The 21,503-nt window shown below is 44.0% G+C and overlaps 1 protein-coding gene across 4 annotated transcripts in view; it reads left to right on the forward strand.

Moving 5' to 3' along the window:
• The window catches only part of DYNC1I1 (dynein cytoplasmic 1 intermediate chain 1), a 190,782-nt gene that overhangs the window by 154,824 nt on the left and 14,455 nt on the right, over positions 1 to 21,503 (forward strand). For all 4 annotated transcript variants that reach the window (XM_054385165.1, XM_054385166.1, XM_054385167.1 and 1 more), the window contains 2 exons: positions 11,216 to 11,356; positions 18,018 to 18,143. In XM_054385165.1, coding sequence (XP_054241140.1) covers positions 11,216 to 11,356; positions 18,018 to 18,143 — 267 coding nt within the window. The remainder of the gene's footprint in view (positions 1 to 11,215; positions 11,357 to 18,017; positions 18,144 to 21,503) is intronic.

Consider the following 21,503-nt stretch of genomic DNA (forward strand, 5'->3'; position numbering starts at 1 on the left):
TTCTAATGAAAACCAGTTTTGTCCACTTTGGGCCAACCCTACTTCTCCTACTTTGTAACAGGATCAGCCAGGTACCCAAGAGTGAAATGGAGAGGTTACTTGCATATCCCCAAGTGTAGATGGGAGCTGGACTTTGTGAAGTTCAGAAAGTATCACTACTTTCAGTCTTGAATTTATTCACTTTTAGTGTTATTTTCTAATCTTTCTTAAATCCTTATGGCCATGTTCACATTAACACATGAGGCATTTTAGGTGACTGCACATCCTTTATTATTTAGGGCCTCCATACTTTGATTTCTTATGCAGCCACTGGAAAGAAGTAATTGCAACACATACATTAGACATTTATTGAAGGTATTACCATTGCTTCCCACCATTGACTACACAGGAGCCCTAGTCTGGCAAATAATTAATTGTTGTAGCTTTTGATGGCTCTCTTGCATCTGGACAGCCTCAGGTCACCTCTAAACTGGCAGATGGGGCAGCATCTCTGAGTTCCTGGGTCTATCTTCTCATTTTGGATTCTCCCAAACTACTGTCAGGAAGGAATCAGCCTCTTTAACCCATGCCACTCAAAGAATAGCTGAGATATAAGCAGAAGAAAGCCGTGGTGTGTTCTGCCCAAATGCTGACCTACATTCTTCACTACCACATCACCAAATCTGGATTTGCATCTGCGTCTAGTGCCATCGCAAAAGAGTATGGGGACTTTAGGAAGGTAGAAGAAATAACATCAAGAAGAAAAAAGGGGGAAAGAAACAACGAACTGTGAGCGAGACCAAGACTTCAGTCTGGTTTGGGAGTAGGTGGGATGAATACAGACAGTTCTCCCTATTTTCTTCTCTCTGTGGAATCCTTTACCACTCCTCCCACCCACTGATTTTTTTGGGGCTCAAATGTCTCTCTCGGGGTAATTTCATTCCTCTTACTTTGGTTACTTGGCTAGAAGGGTCCCTGTTCCTGCTGCATTACAGCACAGATCTCCATCTTGACTCTGCTCATAGGGCAGCCACCCTCCTTTTTTGACAACACTGCATTTCCAGTGCTGCCTTTTCTCTTTGATAAAAGCAATTCAAATGATTCATCTGATTAATCACTGTCCAAATGCTAATTCTGTCTGCTTACAGAGAAAGACAAAGGGTGATAAAATAGCACGCTGGATTTCATGGAAACTGTCTCTCTGTGGCGTGAGTTCAGAATGTTGAGCTTGATCCAAAAGCAAGGCAATGAATGAATTTGCTTCAGAGCTCACTTTCTGTCAAAAGGCCAAGCTGACTTGGGAAGAGGGTGGAGTTGCCTGTTCAGACAGGATTTTTTTAGTTTTCGCCCTTTACCTCTGGAGCCAGAGGTCTGGCTCTCATCCAGCTGTATAAAAAAGATGATTATGGTATTTTCTAGGTAATTTTAAAGAGCAAAACTAAAGTGAAGTCAGGTGGCTTGAAATTAGCCCCAAGTTCTTCACATGAAATGTTTCTCATGATTCTGGTTTTTGGTGTAGCCATATTTGAAGAGTGATAGGAAAATATTCTTCAGCTGGCCAACATACTTCATTTTACTCTCACAAACCATGCTCCGTCTTTGTGAAACACAGAAAAATAAAACAGTCATCTAAAATACCAAAGCTGTGCTGAAAAACTCAGTGGGCTAAACTATTTCAGCAACCCTTAGCATAAATCCAGCTGTAGCAGTGAAAGCTTCCTTTGCCCATAGAAAGCAGAATTGAATTTCAGGGTACAAACCGAAGTCGTCATTCCTTTTTCCCCTGAAATCAAACTGCAAACCTCCCACTGTCTGTTCTGCTGCAGAATGATGCTGGAGGATTGAGCTCACATGTAACAGTGAAACATTTCAGGGAACTTATTAAAATATAAAACCCAGGACTTCTTCCCTAGTGAAAATTTTGTCCCATCTGCTTCATGTATTCATCCTTTCTCTGCCAGGTCGCAGACTTTTACTGTCAGTAAAAAGATGGAGTTCCTGCAATATCCTGCAAGATGGAGTTCTCTTCAAGAATAATTAGCCTCAAAACCATTGCTTGCTGACCCATGAAAGCTCCGCAGGCATCCTGGTGGCAGCAGCTACAGATACTAATCCTGACTGTTCAGCAGACAGTGCTGTAATATCAGGCTGTGTCAGGCATCCTGCAATGTTCCTATGCTCCTGCCTGCAATTCCTGGCAGCTGGAACTGCAGCAGCCTGGTAATTGGCTGAGTCCACATGCAATACTGGGCTGAGTACCCTGGGATGAAACAGCATTTTCCATTAAAAAAAAAAATCGAATTTTCAGGGGCCTCATATTGAATGTTCCAGTCAGAATCACAGGAGTGGGAAATGCAGTTAAAATTTTCCCACTCCTCTCCTTGCCTCACAGTTAGAGACAAAGTACCTCTCTTCAATAACCTGAGACCTGAAGCAGGGAGATCAGTCTCCAACAAGAGTAGGCTCACGACCTAAGTGCATGAGGCACCACCTCTCCTGCATGACAGCAGAGCACTAGCACAGTGATCCAGCTCTTCCCAAGGCATCCCACTCACTCTTCAGCTCTGTTCCCTGATCCCACCTATGCAGGATATAAACAAGGAGTGACAACTAGAATTAGAAGGCCAAATCTGCCCTTCAGCATTTCACTCTGTGTTCAGTGTTTCCTCTGGTGATTCTTCCACCATTCTAGGGAAACCATACCTTGCTCATATTTCTTAGCAAGTCCCCCAACTCCTTCTCTGAAAAAAAAAAATGTAGGAATATAATCACAGAAAGGCATGAGTATGACCTACAGAAACTGTGAATCAGTTTGCTAGGCAAGGACAATATGACCAGTAGTGTTTTGAGCTTCTGAAAGGAAGTAGTTGAAGCATCTTTAGAAATAGGTTGAAATCCCAAAAGAAATGATAGCATTTCTAAAGGGACTGAAATGCATGGCTAGTATCATAAGAAGTAGTGCTGGCTTGCTTAAAGCATGTTTTAACTAAACGGTGGAAAATGTGATTATAATGTGTGATGATGTCAGCAGGCTGAGGAAAATACAGAACAAATGGCAAATACCTGTGCAGGCTTCTCTGTTGTTGACATCCACGCTGCGCCCAGCTTGATGTGGGTGAGTGGAGCAGAAGGCATTAAACCTCAAGCAGAGGAAACCTGTAGGCACAGCATTTGCAAGTGTGGAATAAGAGGGGCTAGAGCCTGGGAGTGAACCTGGATGATCTAAAGCACAGAAACAAGCATACACCAGCCTGGCCAGCAGGAACTGGGGAGAAAAGTGAGCTGGGGAATACTGTTCTCCTTGGTGCCTCACTATAAACCTGTCTGCTCATTAGCTTCTTCATAAAAACTTTAAGTCTGTTCTGTCAAGTTTCAAGGCCTCACACCTTCTGATGTTTGCAGAAATCATCTGTTGCAAGCAGGTGTCATCGATTCAAATTTACATTAGACATCAAGTAATACAATTTATACACAACTCACTGAAAATAATTCCTCAGCTAATAGGCAGTGGTATAGAGGAAGGCTGTGCTTTCTGCTTCTTTTCTTCGAGGATACAAAGGTCTTTCTCCACCAGGCAAGTGGAAAGGTAGAAGAAAACAACTGAAGTCTAGGCAGTACAGCTGGAATGTGTTGCACCTCTGCAGAGCACTTAAAACAGGTAAGGAAGATTAACCAAGTATAGCGTACACCTGTTGGCATAGCTTTCAGATTGCCTCCACAGACCCCCAAAAGCTCTGCTGTTTGATTTTTCTGATGCCCCTGCAATTCAGGTAATGTCCGATTACCCAGGTTTTTTCTTTTTTTATCCTCTATGCCACAGCATTAGCCTTTAAGATCAGTTCTCATCGGAACAGCCTGTGCCAATCATCCAGCTTTTTCTTTTTCCTTTGATTCCTTCTTGTATGCTCACCCATGATGCTTTGACTTTGAAGGAAACCACAAATATGTAATCATCATGTTATCTGCAGACTTGGTCTGCTCCCATAGCCCCTTTCCTTTTGGCTTCATCCTTGTCCCCTCCTCCATCTATAATAATTCCCACATGTTTATGCAAAAAATATTGGACTTTATTATTGGCGATTAAGAGAGGCAACAGCTTCAGCATTTCTGCAAGAGCAATTCATTTCTAAGAGCAGTTTTCTGCCCTGATTGCCACTTTTAGGACGCCCAAAGCCAACTAGTTGTAGTAATGCTACTTAAACAAAACAGGGTTGTGAGGTGTAAGGGTCATTTCCACACTAATTTCTTTCCCTATGTTGCTACTGAATGTAAAAATGAAGCCTGTTCCCTTGCCCAAAAATGCAGTTTAGATGTGATTCTGTGCACTAATAGACAGTGAGATGACACGTGAAATCACAGCCCAGTCAAACATCCATTGAGTCCCAGAGGTTCACCCATGATTCAACACTAAATCTGGCTGCTGGAAGGAATTTAAAGACAGGTGAAGGAGCCATTACTCATATAACTCAATTTAGGGCACCTCAGTTAGCCAGTGACATTGGGTGGCCAGGGCTGAAGAGCATAAGCATCCCCATTTTGCTTTCCCATTGCCATCCTTGAAGGTCTGGCTGGTCCTGGAAGAGATAGAGCAGACTGCACATTGTGAGTTGTGTAGGATTGGGGTCTGTGGGATAAGAATATTCTTCAGGGAGAACACAGACAGGCTTTGCTGTGCCATCAGGGATGTACCTGTAATGAGCACCTTGGATATATGGCATCTCACAACAGTTCCTGGGACTGCTGTAGCTTTCAGGAGCTAGCATAATCTGAACTCAGTTGAGTCTTGTAAGAGTAGTATTAAATTAGGAACTACTGGATGACCCAAAATTATCATAACAATTAGAAAACATATTTGGGAGAAATGTGGTAGTCAGAACTGGCAAAATTCCTATGGAGATCCATCAGCCTGAATAAAAAGACCACATAGAAGTGGAGAACATGAAGGCTTACAAGACTACTAGAGCCTTACACACAGCAGACTTGATCCCCACCACAAGTGATATGCACAAGTAAGCCCCAAACAGCTTCAGCTGGTGTCCCAAGAAGGAGTCTGTTGAAAGAGGAAAGGTCGAGACTAAAGTAAAGCTGATTTGAGGAGTATTTGGCTCACAATTCCTAGCAGCTTTTTATTTCTATTTATATTGTCTGCATCCTTTGGGTCAGCCTGGCTAACTGGCAGGGTCAGAAAGGAAAAGATGAGCCTGGATTCAGCCAACTAGTAAGATGTCTCTCTTAAGATCAAGATGACCTAGCAGATAGGGTCAATAAAACAGTGAAAAAGCTCAGATCCTAACAGGAGTGAAAGTCACACAAGATATGCCCTGTCCCAGTTTCTTCTGCATCCCTCTGGTTGGTGTGACACCATGGCACTTGCTTTAAAGACAGCAGAGTTTTGCTTGCCTCCATGTTATTTATGCTGGAAGAGATGTCTTCCTTTGTTGCCATTTTGCAGGTATTTTGGTTGTTTTATTTTTCAAATGAGTAAAGGCTATAAAAATATTTGTAGAATATTTGGTCCTATAGGGGCCAAATAAATAAAATTAGAGAATGGTTTTAAGTTGGAAGGGACCTTAATATCTAGTTCTTTGTCTAGGGACCTCTAATTCCTTATCTATGGACCTTATCATCTAGTTTCAATCTTCCATTCCCTAATTTTTCAAGGGCCAGACACAAGAGCAGCCACTCTGCTCAGGACCACTCTGGCTCTTCTCATTCCAAGTGCCCAAGAGCCCAAGCTTGAGCCTAAACAAATATCAGCTTGTTCAGAAATTTTCTATGCCAAGGAATAATGAATCTGTCGTATTTGCTGGACACCTAGAAAAACCCAGTTAGCTTGAATCATCTTTTAAGAAGACCACGCAACACTCATGGCCGTTGTTAGTACAGTGTGAGCTGGAAGTACAGGTTTGACTTAATGTCTTCAAAATGGAAAGAAAGAAAGAAGGGGATACCCCAGAATACACATCTGTACTGCTGAAGGAACAGTCTAGAGAAGTACCTTTAGGTGCAGCTGACTCCCACAGGAATTGTGCCAAGGTGTAAAATGCTCCTTTCATGAAAGAGGCAAGGCCAATAGCTTTTTCCAAGGCTCTCAGAAGTCAGATGCTAGTTAAAACCTGTGGACATGTCCACATTCCTTTACATGGGTAATTAGCTGCTTTACGGGTGGCGCCTCCTGGATTAAAGAACATTCTTCTATGCAAATAAGAAGTGGGATAGACTGGTCAGATTTATATGGGGAGGGGGGGAAATATCTTTTTATATAAATACATAGTATTTATTTTGGTAAGTTTCTTATCTCATAGACAAACACCAGTTCCTAGACAGCTCCCATGTGTTTACAAGTTCACTCTGCATTGTTCCTTTGAACAATACCAGTCTACAAGCACTGAGGATCCACAATAGATACTTTGAGGTGCTTAAGTAAATGAGGCAAATCCACTTGTCTTGGAATTGCCTTTATCACCTTCTTCCACTAAATGCTCAAATCCTGCCCTGTTGAAATCAATGGCAAACCCCCATCAATTCAGTAGGACCACATTTTCACCCCAAATTCTCTTTTTCAGTAATAAGTAACTGCATCCAGTTCTGGTATTCCCAATATAAGAAGGACACAGCTGTTGGAATGAGTCCAGAGGAGGCCCACAAATACGATCCAAGTGCTGGAGCCCCTCTGCTATGAGGATAGGCTGAGGGAGCCTAGAGAACACTCTGGGGGCACCATATAGCTGCTTTCCAGTACCTGAAGGGGTGCTACAGGAAGGCTGGAGAGGCACTTTTCATAAGGGTGTCTAGCAATAGGACAAGGGGGAATGGTTTGAAGCTGAGGGAGAGCAGGTTTAGACTGGAAGAAGGTCTTCAGTACAAGGGTTGTGAGACTCTGAAATAGGTTGCCCTGGGAGGTTGTGATGTTTCCTCCCTGGGAATGTTCAAGGCCAGGCTGGATGAGGTAGTTGTGAGGCATCCCTGTCCACAGCAGGGAGGTTGGAGCAGGTAATCTCTGAGGTCCCTTCCAAACTAAACCATTCTATGATAAGTAGAATCATAGAATCATAGAATCAAGAAGGCTGGAAGAGACCTCAAAGATCATCGAGTCCAACCTGTCACCCTACACCTCATGCCTATCTAAACCATGGCACCAAGTGCCACGTCCAATCCCCTCTTGAACACCTCCAGGGGTGGTGACTCCACCACCTCCCTGGGCAGCACATTCCAATGGCCAACCACTCTCTCTGTGAAGAACTTTCTCCTCACCTCCAGCCTAAACCTCCCCTGGCACAGCTTGAGACTGTGTCCTCTTGTTCTGGTGCTGGTTGCCTGGGAGAAGAGACCAAACCCCTCCTGGCTACAACCTCCCTTCAGGTAGTTGTAGACAGCAATGAGGTCACCCTTGAGCCTCCTCTTCTCCAGGCTAAACAGTCCCAGCTCCCTCAGCCTCTCCTCATAGGGCTTGTGCTCAAGGCCTCTCCCCAGCCTCGTTGCCCTTCTCTGGACATGCTCCAGCAATTCAACATCTTTCCTAAACTGAGGGGCCCAGAACTGGACACAGTACTCAAGGTGTGGCCTAACCAGTGCTGAGTACAGGGGTACAATGACCTCCCTGCTCCTGCTGGCCACACTATTCCTGATGCAGGCCAGGATGCCATTGGCTCTCTTGGCCACCTGGGCACACTGCTGGCTCATGTTCAGGCGGCTGTCACCCAGTACCCCCAGGTCCCTTTCCACCTGGCTGCTCTCCAGCCACTCTGACCCCAGCCTGTAGCTCTGCATGGGGTTGTTGTGGCCGAAGTGCAGCACCTGGCACTTGGATTTGTTGAATGCCATCATGTTGGACTCTGCCCATCTGTCCAGCCTGTCAAGGTCCTTCTGCAGAGCCCTTCTACCTTCTAACAGATCAACACCTGCTCCCAGCTTGGTGTCATCTGCAAATTTACTGATGATGGACTCAATCCCCTGATTGTAGTAGGTTTGGCCCAAGTTTGTCTGTTGAAAAAGAGAATGGGTTGGTATTTAAGAAAGCTTGTCAAGTTTAAATTCCAGTTGTTTTATAATAATAGCTACATAGTAGTTATATAGTGTGTAAGTCTGAAGTGCTGGTAATTTAAAACTGCTACAAAGTGACCTCTATGTGGTTCCATTTCATCGTGCTCTGAGAGTAGTGGGTGTTGGCCCTTACTCACAAATCCTTACACTGAAAAACTCTGCAGCTCTTTGCCCTTAGTTAACGGGGTTCCAGTGAGAAAATCCTGCACACATTTATATACACACTTAGCCTTAGAAATCCAGGCTACACAATGAAATCAGCATAACTGCTCTCAGGGGGAAAGATCAGACCGGGATGAAATGTCAGCTTTTAAGAAAGGTCACTTTCTCTCATGACTGAAGACAGGATGCTAAGCAAAAAGGAACTCCAGCCTGGACTGATGCAGTTATGTTCCTCTGTGTTAAAGGGTGAAAGGCAAAAAGACACAGTATGGGAAATACTTTGTTTTTCACCACTGAAGGTTGCTCAAGCTGGGAGGGGAGATAGTGGGAGCACTGGGAAGGTAGTTCAGCTCCACTGCCTACCTGTACCTCATCACAGGTCTCCCTGTTTCTCCCATCATGCTGCCGTTATTTTTGCCTTTTGGTTGGGCTGCTCACCTGGCTCAAATTTCTTATTTCCTCTCAGTGTCCCACTCCAAACTCATCTCAGAATCACAGAATGGTAGGGGTTGGAAGCTCATCAAGTCCAACCGCCCTGCTGGAGCAGGATCACCTAAAGCAGATCACATAGGAACATGTCCACTTGTGTGTCTAAGGCCTTTCTCAAAAGTTGTGTAATTCCTGTTGCCTACATTTTCCCTCTGATTTCCCATCTGACTGAATATTTCCACTGTTATGGTAAAAGCAACACATGCTGTCTATCAGCTGTACTTTCCACCTCAAATACCAGTGCTCTCCAAGTGGTTTTATTTTGCTAACAAGGCAAACTGAGGCACATCAGCTAAATCTATTTGCCAGAGACAATAAAAGGGGTGTGAACAGCAAGGTGCAGACTAGAACCAAAGCTTCTGACCCTTCCTTTCAATGCCTTGGTCTTTAGGTATTAATTGGAAAATAGAGTGGCAGACAAGTTTGGATATGTTGATGAAAAAGAAATGCTGATTGAAATTCACCTTGGATTGATTGATGTCTTAATAGTCCTCTGAATTCTGTTGAATTCTGTTACTTCTCCATGACATTGCATGTTAAATGACATTGCAGCACGTTTCCCATGATTAAGAAAAACAGCAGCCATCTATCAGCTGAACAGATTTCTTTTCAGTACCCTAATGTGTACAATGCTCATTTTCCCAGCGTTTAGCTGATATTTGAACCTAAATGAGATGTTTTCAGTGAAAATGTACAATACAGCAGACAGACATTGTGGATCTGCATGGCCCACTCTAAATACTATTTCCCAGCACCCAGTTGTAAGGATTCACTTGGAAATTTCCTATGAAATCTCTCTGCCTCTTCAAAAGCTTAGCCTGCATTGGGCCCTCAACCCTGCAAATGCTTTGGCACAGGCAAGTAAGCAATTCCATTAACACATATAAGTAACCCCACACTAAGCAGGTTGGAGAACAAGACCTTGTTTAGCTAATAAAATATTCCTTTAATATATATTTTTCCCCCTTTTCTTTTGCATAACTCCAGCTTGGCAAAAGAAATTAAAATGTTGTAGAAATGTCAGTTAATAAGCTCAAGGTCCAGTTTCATTTTTTGTCAATGTTTACTATTTTTAGGAAATGTACAAAACCCATTAAGGACCTGGTCCTGTAAATCATTCGGAGTGTCTTTCCTTAATTCAGGCAGAGGGAAAGTGAGCCCACAGAATGGATTCTTTTGTAACTTTTTTTTTTTTTTTAGATCTCTGAATAATTTGGGTTTTTTTAAATACCTGTGATGAACAGAAATATTTCAACATTATTTACCAAACAGTAGTAAAGAACACTAACACCACACTGCTTGACCCCCACCATCTGGCAAAGCCAGCATGTAGTGCAAGAGGACCAAAATCAAGTGGCAAGGGCCCAGCTGTAAACATAGATTAAACAGACTGCTTTATCTCTTAAATTAATAACACATAAGTAAAAAATTATATAGTTGTCATTACCCCCTCTACAGACAAATACCGCATGGGTACATAAAACATTGAGGCCTTCCTGATGTTGTTTCCTTTGTAAAAGGGTTGAGGGAACGTTCCAGAGGGACCTGGCAGAGATGTTCCGCAGGCAGGACTGGGACCTTCGCCTTATTCCTTGCAGAAGGGGGACGGGGGGCTGCGGGCCCTTGTCCCACCGTGCCCCGCTTGCCAGGGAGGCGGCAGGGCCGGGGGAGGCAGGAGACACTCGGAGAAGTCCCATTGTTTAGCTTCCTGTCACAAGCCATGAGAATATTTAATTCCCTTCATCTCTGGAGTTTTCATTCTCATTCAAATCTCATTTCCCATTAATTGATCGGGGATTAGCGAAACCATTATGCAAAAATTAAGACGAGCCAGATGCGATGAATAATTCATGACGGACAATTACACTTTATTCCTGATGTACTTCCGAACTTCTTTCCCACCCGCTGGAGATGCCAGCCTTCCCTGACGGCCTCACCGGGCAGGGGTACCCGCGGTGAGAGGTGCCGGCGGTGGGAAGCGGGGCCCGAGGGGAACGGCTGGAAGAAGGGCCCCGAGGACGGCGGCGGGAAATGGGGCGCTGAGGGGAGAGGCGGAAAGTGGAGCTGCGCGCGGGTGCTCGGTCGGCCCGCCCGCCGCTAGGTGTCAGGCGCCGCCCGCGGTGCGCGGAAGGGCCGCGGAGGGCATCGCACTGCTCCCCGCCGCTCTCACGGTCCTTCATCGCGGGCGACCGCAAGCGCGGTTGGCTGGAGCGGGCGCAGCGGTGCTTGGGTGCCAGCCTCCCGCACCACTCCCTCCCGCCACCGGGGTGCTGGCCGGCAGCGGGAGAGGCCGCGAGCGCTCTCCCCTCGCTCTCGCCTCCCCGTCACCCGCGCGTCCCACCCAGCTCACGCCGGGCATTTAATTTATCCCACCGGACAGTTGTTGCCCCATTAAAGCGCAAGCCCCACCCTTCGCCAGGACCTTTCATCTGGGGAAGTTTTATGACACTTTGTAAATGTGCAAAGTTTTTAATTAGACTCGCCAGACAGCCCCGGGCAGCACTAGCGCCACGAAGTCTTCATGCTTCTCTCTGCTTTACAGCACAACAAGCCGCTCTACTCCTTTGAAGACAATGCCGACTATGTCTACGATGTCATGTGGTCGCCAGTGCATCCCGCGCTCTTCGCCTGTGTGGACGGGATGGGGCGCCTGGATCTGTGGAACCTGAATAACGACACCGAGGTGAGGCGGCCCGACGGCGGCCGGTGACTGGGAGGCGAGGGCGGGCGGGCGGCGAGCTGCCGGGAGAGACCTTAACCCTGTGAAGGCCGGGGGCGCTGGGCTGGCCCTCAAGGCGCGGGGAGCTCGGCGTCGGCCGCCGCCCGCGCCCCGGGGCGCGGCGGGGAGGGCAGGTCCCGCTGTCGGTTGCTCTGACCGCCCCCCTCTCCCGCCCGCCTTTCTTCCCTTCTTTCTCTCCCGCCTCCCTCTCGGCGGGGCTGCTGCCGCTGCTGCACTCGGGTACCTGTCAGGGACGGGGAGGGCCGACTCCGGCACCCCCGGCAGAAAGCCAACGCAAATAAAAAAGCCACGGTGCCGACTCGGGAAAAGGAGGCTCCCTGCTGTCTCTGTTATTTTAAGGTGCACTTTTAAACCGCACCAGTTTTGTAGTGTTTTGGGTTTGTTTGTTTTTTATTACTATTATTTTGCCCCCACCTGTTTCTAACACATCATGTTTCAGACACGTTTTGATGCATCCCGATGCATCAAAAAAGAGGATGACCTCTTGCCAGCTCTCACCTTGCTCAGGTGGTCACCCCTTGGCATGCCTCCTCCTGCTGAGGAGGTCGCCCCTCAGTCAGCTCTCGCCTTGCTCAGGAGGTCACCCCTTGTCAGCCCTCCCTTGCTCAGGTGGTCATCTCTTGGCAGCCCTCCCCTCGCTTAGGTAGTTACCCCTTGTCAACTCTCCCAGGGCTCAGGTAGTCACCCCTCGACAGCCTGGCCACAGCCACTACAGGCCTGTCAGCACTCCCACCTGCAGCATGGGCAGGGGTGCTGGGCAGCTCGCCTCCAAGCCTCCTGTGCTCTAGAGATGTTTTGTGTCTGAGTAGGAGAGTTCATTCCTCTTTGGATTTGTCCTGTGCTCTGAATCCTTTGGAGATTACAACTTGCAAGCCCTATACCCATGAGTCTTCCTTCACCTCCAGTCAGAATCACTTGAGTTTTTTAAGCACACAGCATCTCTCTTACATGTTATTTGTGATTTTTATACCCTCACCTCTTTTCTCTTTTAAAAGTTACTGGGAAAGTTTTAAAAGCACAAATGCAAATGAAAAATAACAAGTTTTCTTTCCATTGCTGCTAGCTAGTAGCAGGGACTATTGGGGAGGAAACATTGTACCTTTGAGTTTCCCTGACAAGAAAGGCTTACTCAGGTTGCTTTTTGCAAAGATCGAGAATGGTGAATACTGTGGTTTTTAAAAAGTAATTAATTTAATTCTGCTATTACTTCAGATTAAAAAAAAATCTGCAGATTTATATTGATACTATTTTTTCTACCTCTGAATTTCCCCTAAAAAATGGTTTTGAGAAAACCTGTCATGTTGTTTGAGGTCAGTTTTAGATGGCCAGCAATCATTATTCAGCATAAAAATCAAAATATTTTTTCCACAGCTGAAGCCTTGCCTTAATGCCATGTAAAATTAAAAACAGACTATTAGGAAAAAAAAAAAAGTCATATATTAACTGACAATTTCTTTTTATTTCCAAAAACCAGATGACCAAAGAGCAAGCTGCAGTATTTCCCCCCCATACAGCCTATTTTTTACAGTTTGTTTTTTTTTTTAAGATTAGTCTGATCATTAAATATTTCTTTCATGTATACATGCTATACATTTCAGACAGAGTAAAATATGGGCACAGTTTATGGCTTCCAGTGAATGGTGCTTGCCATAAATAAGCATAGACAGGTAAGAGGAACCAGCACCGGGCGCTGCATTGTCAAGGGGAGCAGTGAGGCCTTTTGAAGTGCAGGGAGCAGGAAGCAGCACAGCCTTTTTAATTAGAGTACATACAGCTGGAGGATATACAGGAGGAGGCTCCTCAGAATTTATTTTGGGAAGGGAGGGACATATCCTTCAGGTGTTCTCATTAATGCAGGCTTAAACACAGAGCATAAACCCCAGCATTTTGAGGGGAAAAAACCAACTCAAATCAAAAACGAAAAAAAACCTTTTTCCCCACATACTAGGGCTGCAATCCTGCTCTGCTTGAAATCCACTGATGTTTTGCCATTTAGCTCAATGAAACTATAATTTCTTTAAAAAAAAAAAAAAAAGTATGGTCTGCTTGATCCCATTCCCATCAATAATAAGGCTGTACAGAGAGAACTGCTGATATATGTTCTGTGTGTTTACATATAAATACATAGCAACATTAAGGAAAAAAAAATCAAGCTCAATCCAACTCTGCCTGCAAGACCATCCCTGATTTCACAAATGATTTTGAGAGGTCAAAATCAGCTCTGGTGTAAGGATCATGCTAGAATTATTTCTGTGGTATCTGAGCTTTGTATTTTTGTGAGAACTGCATTTGGTTCTCTGGAGTCAGAAATAACCATTTGGTTTCCTTACTGAGTGCTGAGGAAACAAATTTTAAAAATATCTGTAAATGATAAAACTGGCAGATTGTGGCTAGATGTGAGGTTTTGTTGTGTGGGAGAAGCAGCACTGAGAGAGATAAATGTAAGCAGTTCCTGTAAACACTAACTGGGAGTGATCCTTGTTTGCTTTTACCAGCTCTCTGATAGGTGATAATGAGTTTATAATTTTCAAGATTTCTCTAATTGATTATGCCATTTAAGTCTGCACTGCGTTTTTGGTTTTGGTTTTTTTTTTCCCCCTGGGAAAAAGTCCTTGTCAGCATTATTGTAATAAGAAATCTTCCAACACTCATTTCTTAGATCATTATTGCTTTTAGATTTCAGAAACAAGATGGCAAAGTATTTGTGAACAGTAGAAAATGATATTAAAATGTTTAACTAGCTGTGTAAGAGCTAGGTATTACTGTTATTAATGAGACCTGGTTTTGTTTAATTGGGGAAATAATAAGCCACGTTATTAGTTATTTTGTAAACCAATTAAGAAAACACCTGGGTTTAGTTACAAAATGCTGCCTTCAGATTTTTGAGCTATAACACATTTTCCACTGGTGTTACTCCCCAGATTTAGTCAAAGCATTTCTCCTGAAAGCTGGGTGCTTTCTCATCAAAATAACTAAAATAATAAGATTGTATAACAGAGTTAACCAATGTAACTATTCTCAAAGTAGCAAAGAGTGTTTGTGTGCTTAGTGTTGCTCTGTGGACACCAGAAACTGGTTTTGTAATAGCAATGGAAGTCATCACATTTTATTTTATATTTCATAAATGAATAGAAAAAAAAATTAAAAATATTACTTGCCTACTCCTGATTTCTTTTCCCAACTGAATATTATTTTTGTGGAGCTGTGTAGTGAAATTTTGCAGAAGGATTCAGGATCCTGAATGTCAATTTCTTACCTGTGTATCCCTAACATTTATCTTTTTTATCAAAATTGGAGAAAATCTGTAAGTTATTGATGAGTCCTGTTTATGACCTGGTATTAAATCGACATTCAAACTTGCTTGTTTCTGCTGTGCTCCAACCCATTCAGGTGTTTTCTGGGTTGTGGGGTTTTTTTCCTTTTTTGCATGCCATTCCTTAGCTTTCAAAGCGTGAAGATGGTGGCTGTTTCTAGAAGCAGGCAACAGATACATTTGCAAGCAGGTTTTGACACTCTGTGAGCAATAAAAGTGAAACCTCAAAAGGAATATTCTTACGGTGCAGGTTTTTTCTGACTGCGTCTTCCTTTATCTGCTACCTGCTAAAATTGCATCTCCAAAACGTTACAGAATCTGACAAGCACCAACTTTAGGAGATTTTTGGAAAGTATTTCAAACCTGATTTAAAAAAAACAACCAACCAACCAACCAACCAAAAACACAACAGAAAAACCCCAGCAAACAAACAAAACCCCCCTAATGCTGCCATTATCAAATAAATTCTTCTCTCTGAAATCTAAAATGGGCATGTGTAATTGAACCTATCACTACCAAGAGCAGGCAAAGCTATTTTAAGATCCTCTGGTTAGACTATACTGGAGGAAAAGATTTTTATTTAGATTTTTCAAGCCTGTTTCATCACTGTGTTTTTATTTGGGTAGATAACTTTGTGGAATAGTAGCAGTATATGACAAAACCATCAGGTTTTGGGAAAAAAGCATTGGCTGTGGTCTTGTGTCTGTGGCATGAATATTGCTTATTTTCCTGTGGAACACTGAAGGAATGCTGTATTAACAGAAAAAACAAACGAACAAACAAACAAAACCACCCAACAAACAACACCTCAGCCCCAGCTCCAGAGTTATGTCTTCTGAAAGATTTGGTGAAAATTCAGTGCCTCCAATATACGCTGTGTCTAGTTGTATGTGAAACAAGTATCTTTAATCTACAGCTTGCTGAGAAATGTTGCTGCTTAGTGCACTAGTCCTCTGAAATGTGGCATTTTGTTTTTCTTTGAAGAAACCCATTTCCAAATGTTATGAAATTAATTTTAGCTGGAATTGAAATGGACTCTTTTTTTGAAATTTATTTTTAAGATCTTTTAAGTTATTTCATTTTTTTATTTTTTATTATTTTTTAGAAATCAGTGATCACAGGAGTCAAACTTGCTCGTTTTCCACTGATTTCATCATGGACCAGTGACCCCATGTCAGGTTTGGGACACTGATTCTTGCCCACTAAGCTGTAACAGACTTGAGACAGGAGCAGGAGGAGCATGCCAGCTTTTTTGGTTAATACTTGCCTGGGATAGGACCTTGCACAATAGGGAGATGAGTCCAGTAGCTTATTTGCATTTGAATGACTTTTGAAGGGAGTGAGGATGGTATCTGCTTTCTCTTTGCTCTCCAAAACTGTTTCTTCATCATTTTGCAAACAAAATCCTCTTGGATTTCACTTGGAGTGCTCAGGATGCTATGGGAAGCCCTTTGCAGAGGCTGCACTTTAGCTCGGCAGGCTCATTGTGCTCGAGGTGCCACTTTGGTTGTGCAGCCTTGTGTCCAGGTCGGTGAGGTCGGTGAGGAGCAGGAGGAGCTGGGAATCTCCAGGGAAAAAAAGAGCAAAGCAAGTAGCCCTGCTGCCCAGTTCTTGTCCTGCTGCTGGTGTGGCTGCACACAGGCTGCAGCCATAAGGAGAGTCTTGGGAAGTCTGCAAAGGTTCAGTTTCCTACTGTCACTCATCTTGTGTCAGTGTCTGGTACTGCACAGCAGGCTTTAATACCACCTTGAGGTTGCTTTATTACTGCGTATGCTGCATTGTGCTGACAATGAGGACAGGCGTACCTGTCACTGCTCCAGAGACAGCCTGGACTCTCCTGTCCAACTCTCTTTTCTTGCCTGGAGAGTGACAGGACAAGGGGTAATGGCTTCAAACTAGAAGAAGCTTGACTGAGATGAGACATGAGGAAGCAATTCTTGCCCATGAAGGTGGTGAGGCACTGGAAAAGGTTGTCCAGAGGATTTGTGGAAACTTCAAGCTTGGAAGTGTTCAAAGCCAGGTTGGATGAGGCCTTGAGCAAGCCGGTCTAGCAGGGGGTGTCTGTGCCTACAGCAGGGGGATTGGAACTAGGTGATCTTGAAAGTCCCCTCCAACCCAAACCACTCTGTGATTCTGTGACTGCTGTGGAGAGCATGTCTGTTTCTAGATGCCAGGACACCCCCATGTCCCCATCTCACCATGTGACCACGGCCTGTTCCCACAGATGGGTCTGGTGGAAGAGCTGCTTTTGCACCTGTCCTGTCCGGTTTGCCCTGACCTGAAAAGCATTAAAGCTAAAAACCATTAAAGCTAAAAAGCCTTTCTGGAAGACTATCATGCCAATCTTTAGGCTGCTACTAAAGGTGGCTGGGTGGAGCACTAGCAGATTTGCAGGTTACCATCATTTGTCTTATGAGGCGACCTAAATCAACTGAGTGATCTACCTATCTGGGACAAACACCCACACAGTTCCTTCTTCCTGCAGCATCTTTTGATGCCCTCATTCCAGCACAGATTACAAATGCTTCTGCTAAGATCCTGCTCATTGCTTTATTCATCCCACACATTAACCAGAGTCTTTGTGTATTCTTGTGGATCACCTGTTAAGTTGGTTGACTTGGTGCTGGGAGGGGGGGGGGTGGCATTTAGACAGTATCCAGGTGTATTTAAAGCAGAAGAACTCTCCTGGGGACGTAAAAGAGAATTGTGGGAATATGTTGTAGGAGTTCCTAAATGTCAGCTCAGCTCTTCTCACTACTGCTGGATCCTCACTCTGAAGTGATTAGCTCAGGATTTTCTGCTCTAATACCTAAGTTGTGACCTCTGCATCTAGCCACAGAGGTGAGTATGGTTTTAAAGGATGAGTCAGCATGAACACAGGGATGTGTCTGCTGACCTTCAGGTTATCTGGGCCTGAGCCAGAGGCCAGGAGCCAGGCCAGGACTGAAGCCACATTGGTTCTTGGTCATAAGTAACTGACTTTCTCAGCGGAAGCAGATGTGGGTTTTGTGTGTCTCCAAGGTTAAGGGGGAAAAGACTATTTCATTTACTGCCCTTTACAGCAGAAAACTCTTCCCTGCTCATTCCAGGCGATCTTTACTCTTTCCTCCTTTTAGCACATGTGATTGAAAAAACAATGAACCCTTTTTTGTGCTTCCCTCAATGACTGTTGTGTGTTACTTCCAGCAACACCAAGGGACTTCTGACTCACCCAGCTAAGCAGGACATTCAAAACTGACCCCTGGGTTTGCAGACAGCCTGATTTTATTGTCCTTCTTGTTGTTTTGACAGGTTCCCACAGCCAGTGTCACCATAGAAGGAGCTTCTGCCCTCAACCGTGTGCGCTGGGCCCAGGCTGGGAAGGAGGTAGCAGTTGGTGACTCAGAAGGTCGCATATGGATCTATGATGTTGGAGAGGTAAAATTGTTTGGGGGTTTGGTTTTTGGTTAGAGCTTGGCTCCTGGAGAATGCCACATCCAACTTTGAGACAGGATCATGTATTGTAACATCTGAGCAGGGCACCTCCAAAGAGGAAGCCAGATTTCTTTCGGTGGAGTCCCCTTTGAGTGTGTCAGTCTTCAAGCTATCATGTTAAAGAATTAACTAGAGTTAGAAAAGAAAGAAAAGTCTTCTTTGAAAGTTTTGTGTGTTTTTTAAAATGGTTTTAATGGCTCTATGGGCACAATTGGAAAAAGAGGTGCAAAAAGCAGCTGCATTATTCCAAAGCTGGTCCTGAAGGGTTCACCTTTTATATTCCAGTATCTTTTATTTCATGACTGGCTTAGTCATAAAAGCTGGTGAAGGGCCTTGAACACAAGTCTTGTGATAAACAGGTGAGGCAGCTGGGGCTGTTTAGCCTTCAGAAAAGGGGGCTGAGGGGAGAGAGACTTCATCACCCTTTACAATTACCTCAGAGGAGGTTGGAGTGAGGTGGGGGTTGGTCTCTTCTTGCAGCAAGTGACAGGACGAGAGGAAACAGGCTCAAGTTGTGCCAAGGAAGCTTCAAGTTGAATATTAGGAAAAACTTCTTCCCAGAAAGGTTTCTCAGGCATTGGAACAGACTGGCCAGGGAGGTGGAGGGGTCACCATCCCCGGGGGTATTAAAAAGATGTGTGGATGTGTTGCTCAGGGGTGTGGTTCAGTGGTAATGGCTTAGCAGTAGTGGTGGGATTGTGAGCTCTAGGTGAGAAGTTGGACTTGATCACAGAGGTCTCAGAGGTCTCTTCCAACCTCAACAGTTCTATGATTCTATGTTGTTTTTTTTTTCTTATCAAGATGTGTACAGAATACTAAATAACTGTGAATATGTCTGAGTATGTGCAAAAGTACTAACAGGAAATGAGATGTGTCACTGGGTGGGATGGTGGTTCCATGTATGATAAAGACTCAGTAGGTGCTGAGAAGTAGCAGGGTGCACGTTCTCTGTCTAAGGCTGCTTTCAATTCACTCTACTACATCTTATGAAAACCACCTGAACTGCAGCCTGTTTGGCACTGATGGGATCTACCTCTTTGTTGAGGAGTGTGGCATAGAGCCTTCTGCTGGCATTACAAGCCCTTGGAAGAATGAAAGGGTGAATCTCTGAGCAATCAGCTTTTATGTGGAGAATTTGTTTTCCATCATTATCTCTGATAGGATACTGAGATATCCATCTCTACACAGTAGGGAAACATTATAGAATACATACAGAATTATCTGTACCTCTCATAAAGTGATTTTATGGCCCGCAGCAAAATTACTTGTGCATGACTCATGGTTTTGGATTGCTTTCACTTGTGCAGGAGTTGCCTTTCCTCAAAAATGTTTGCTGAAACTTCTTGCTCTATTGTTAGCATAATTTCTGAATTGTCTAAGGTTACTGTGTTCAGATTTCTGCTGTAACACTGGCAGGTCAGGCTGTTTGTATTTATTTTTTCAGTTTTCCATGATTGTTTTGAAAAGGTGGGGTTTTTTTCTGTCTTCCAACTGATATGACAGGCTGTGGAAATGTCTTTCATGACAGAACAACCTGATCTTGCCTGGCAGTCTAGACAGGCTATAGAAATGTCTCTTTTTGCATATCATGCACCAAAACATTCATAGGATTGTTTATCCATGCAAACTCACCCAGAAGAAAGATTTTGTGTTCTGTGCAGAAGAGGTTTTTGGCCTTTCCTCTCTGACTTCAGCTTGCAAAATCAGTCACAGTGATGCATTCAGATCACAAAGAGAGACCTGAAAAGGAAAAAGAGTAATTGAGCAGTATTTATTTGAGTCCAGATCAGTGTTACACAAAGTGTTCTGCTTCATGGGTGTTGCACACCCTGCCCCTGCAGAGCCCCAGCATCTCCAGCCAGCTCCATCCACGCTTAAGCAAACAGATAGATGTCCATCCACATGAGTGCTGACAGGTCCTGGGCCATTGCAACCCCTCCTCCTCATCCATAATGAATGAAGGAGCTCATTAACTTGTTGCCTGGTTCATTTTGGCAGCATCAGGCTCTGCAGTAATCAGTGTACCAAATTTAAGAGAGGTGCTCTGGACTGCAACAACTTCAGATGCTACCAGGGCTGCTGGGTTGTTGGTGGCCTTTTCTAGTTTAAAAAAGAAGGGTGCTCATATATATTCTCCAGCACAAGTCTTCTCACTATAAAGCCTTAAGTGAGATGCAGAAGTACTTTTGCATCTCAAGAGGCTGGAACTGAGGGCTTGTACAGTGAGTAACAGCCTCTCCAGTCATTAAGAGTCTGTAGCAGTCCAGTTTTTGGATGTGTTGTCTAGTCATGGTTTTTATGAGCCAAGAAATGGCAGAAAGATGGAGAATATGGCAGGGTCCATGACCAGGTAGTTAAAAATAAGGGTGAGATTTTCAGTTAGGCCATGTAATGTTATTTCCTTAGAGTATGTAGTTTTAGTTGTTTGATTTTTGGCATGGTGTCTGAAAAGAAGTGAACACATTTATTTTCACAGTGAGGGGTCTATTTTCTCCTCGATGCTGTGCTTTATGCCCATTAGCAGTAATGGGAGTCACACACACACTTCCAGGGGAGGGAAGACTGCAACAGGCTGACAGAGAGGTGCTCTTGTGGATCAGTAACCACTGATTTAAAGACTGTGAATTATAAAATGAAGTAAAAACCCCAGCCAAACAGACGAAAATCTGGTTGTTTCAGTGTGATGGAATCTTAAAGCTGTATGAATTAACCAGAGTATATAACCAGTCCTTGTAAATGCACTTGACTCTCTCTCAGACCTAAATATTCAAACCTCTGCTGCTTTGGCAGTTGAGATGTTATTATTGTGGTAGCATGTCTAACCTATTTTAGTTTCTGTGGGTTTATTTACTGGGCAGCAAAGGTTCTGTAATATGGTAGGAGCTGATGTGAACAGAGCATGGACCACTGCCTAGAGATTTATTCACCTGTCCAGATGATTGATAGTTAGAGCTAACTGCGTGTCTGTCTTGTAGATACATTTTCTAGAAAGCTTGCTCCCATTCTGCATGCTTCAGTGAGGTTACACAGTTGCTGCTGTCAGAAATATTCTCTAACAACCATCTTTGTTGCTTACCTAGCTTACTGAGAATGTTCTTTGCACCTTTGGTTGTGAAAGAAACAGCTTCTCGTCCACCTTCCATTAGTTCTTTTTTCCTGTTGTCCCCATTAATGTCTTCCAGGTCATATTCTGCTTGCACTGTGAATAAATAGATAGAAACTGTAGATCAATGATTTCTTATTTGATTGTAATACAAGCTAAAAAGCAAGTTTGCAGCACAGGATTGGAGAGTTTGAAAATGT

Source organism: Indicator indicator, chromosome 11 (assembly GCF_027791375.1).
Source record: "Indicator indicator isolate 239-I01 chromosome 11, UM_Iind_1.1, whole genome shotgun sequence".
Taxonomy (NCBI): domain Eukaryota; kingdom Metazoa; phylum Chordata; class Aves; order Piciformes; family Indicatoridae; genus Indicator; species Indicator indicator.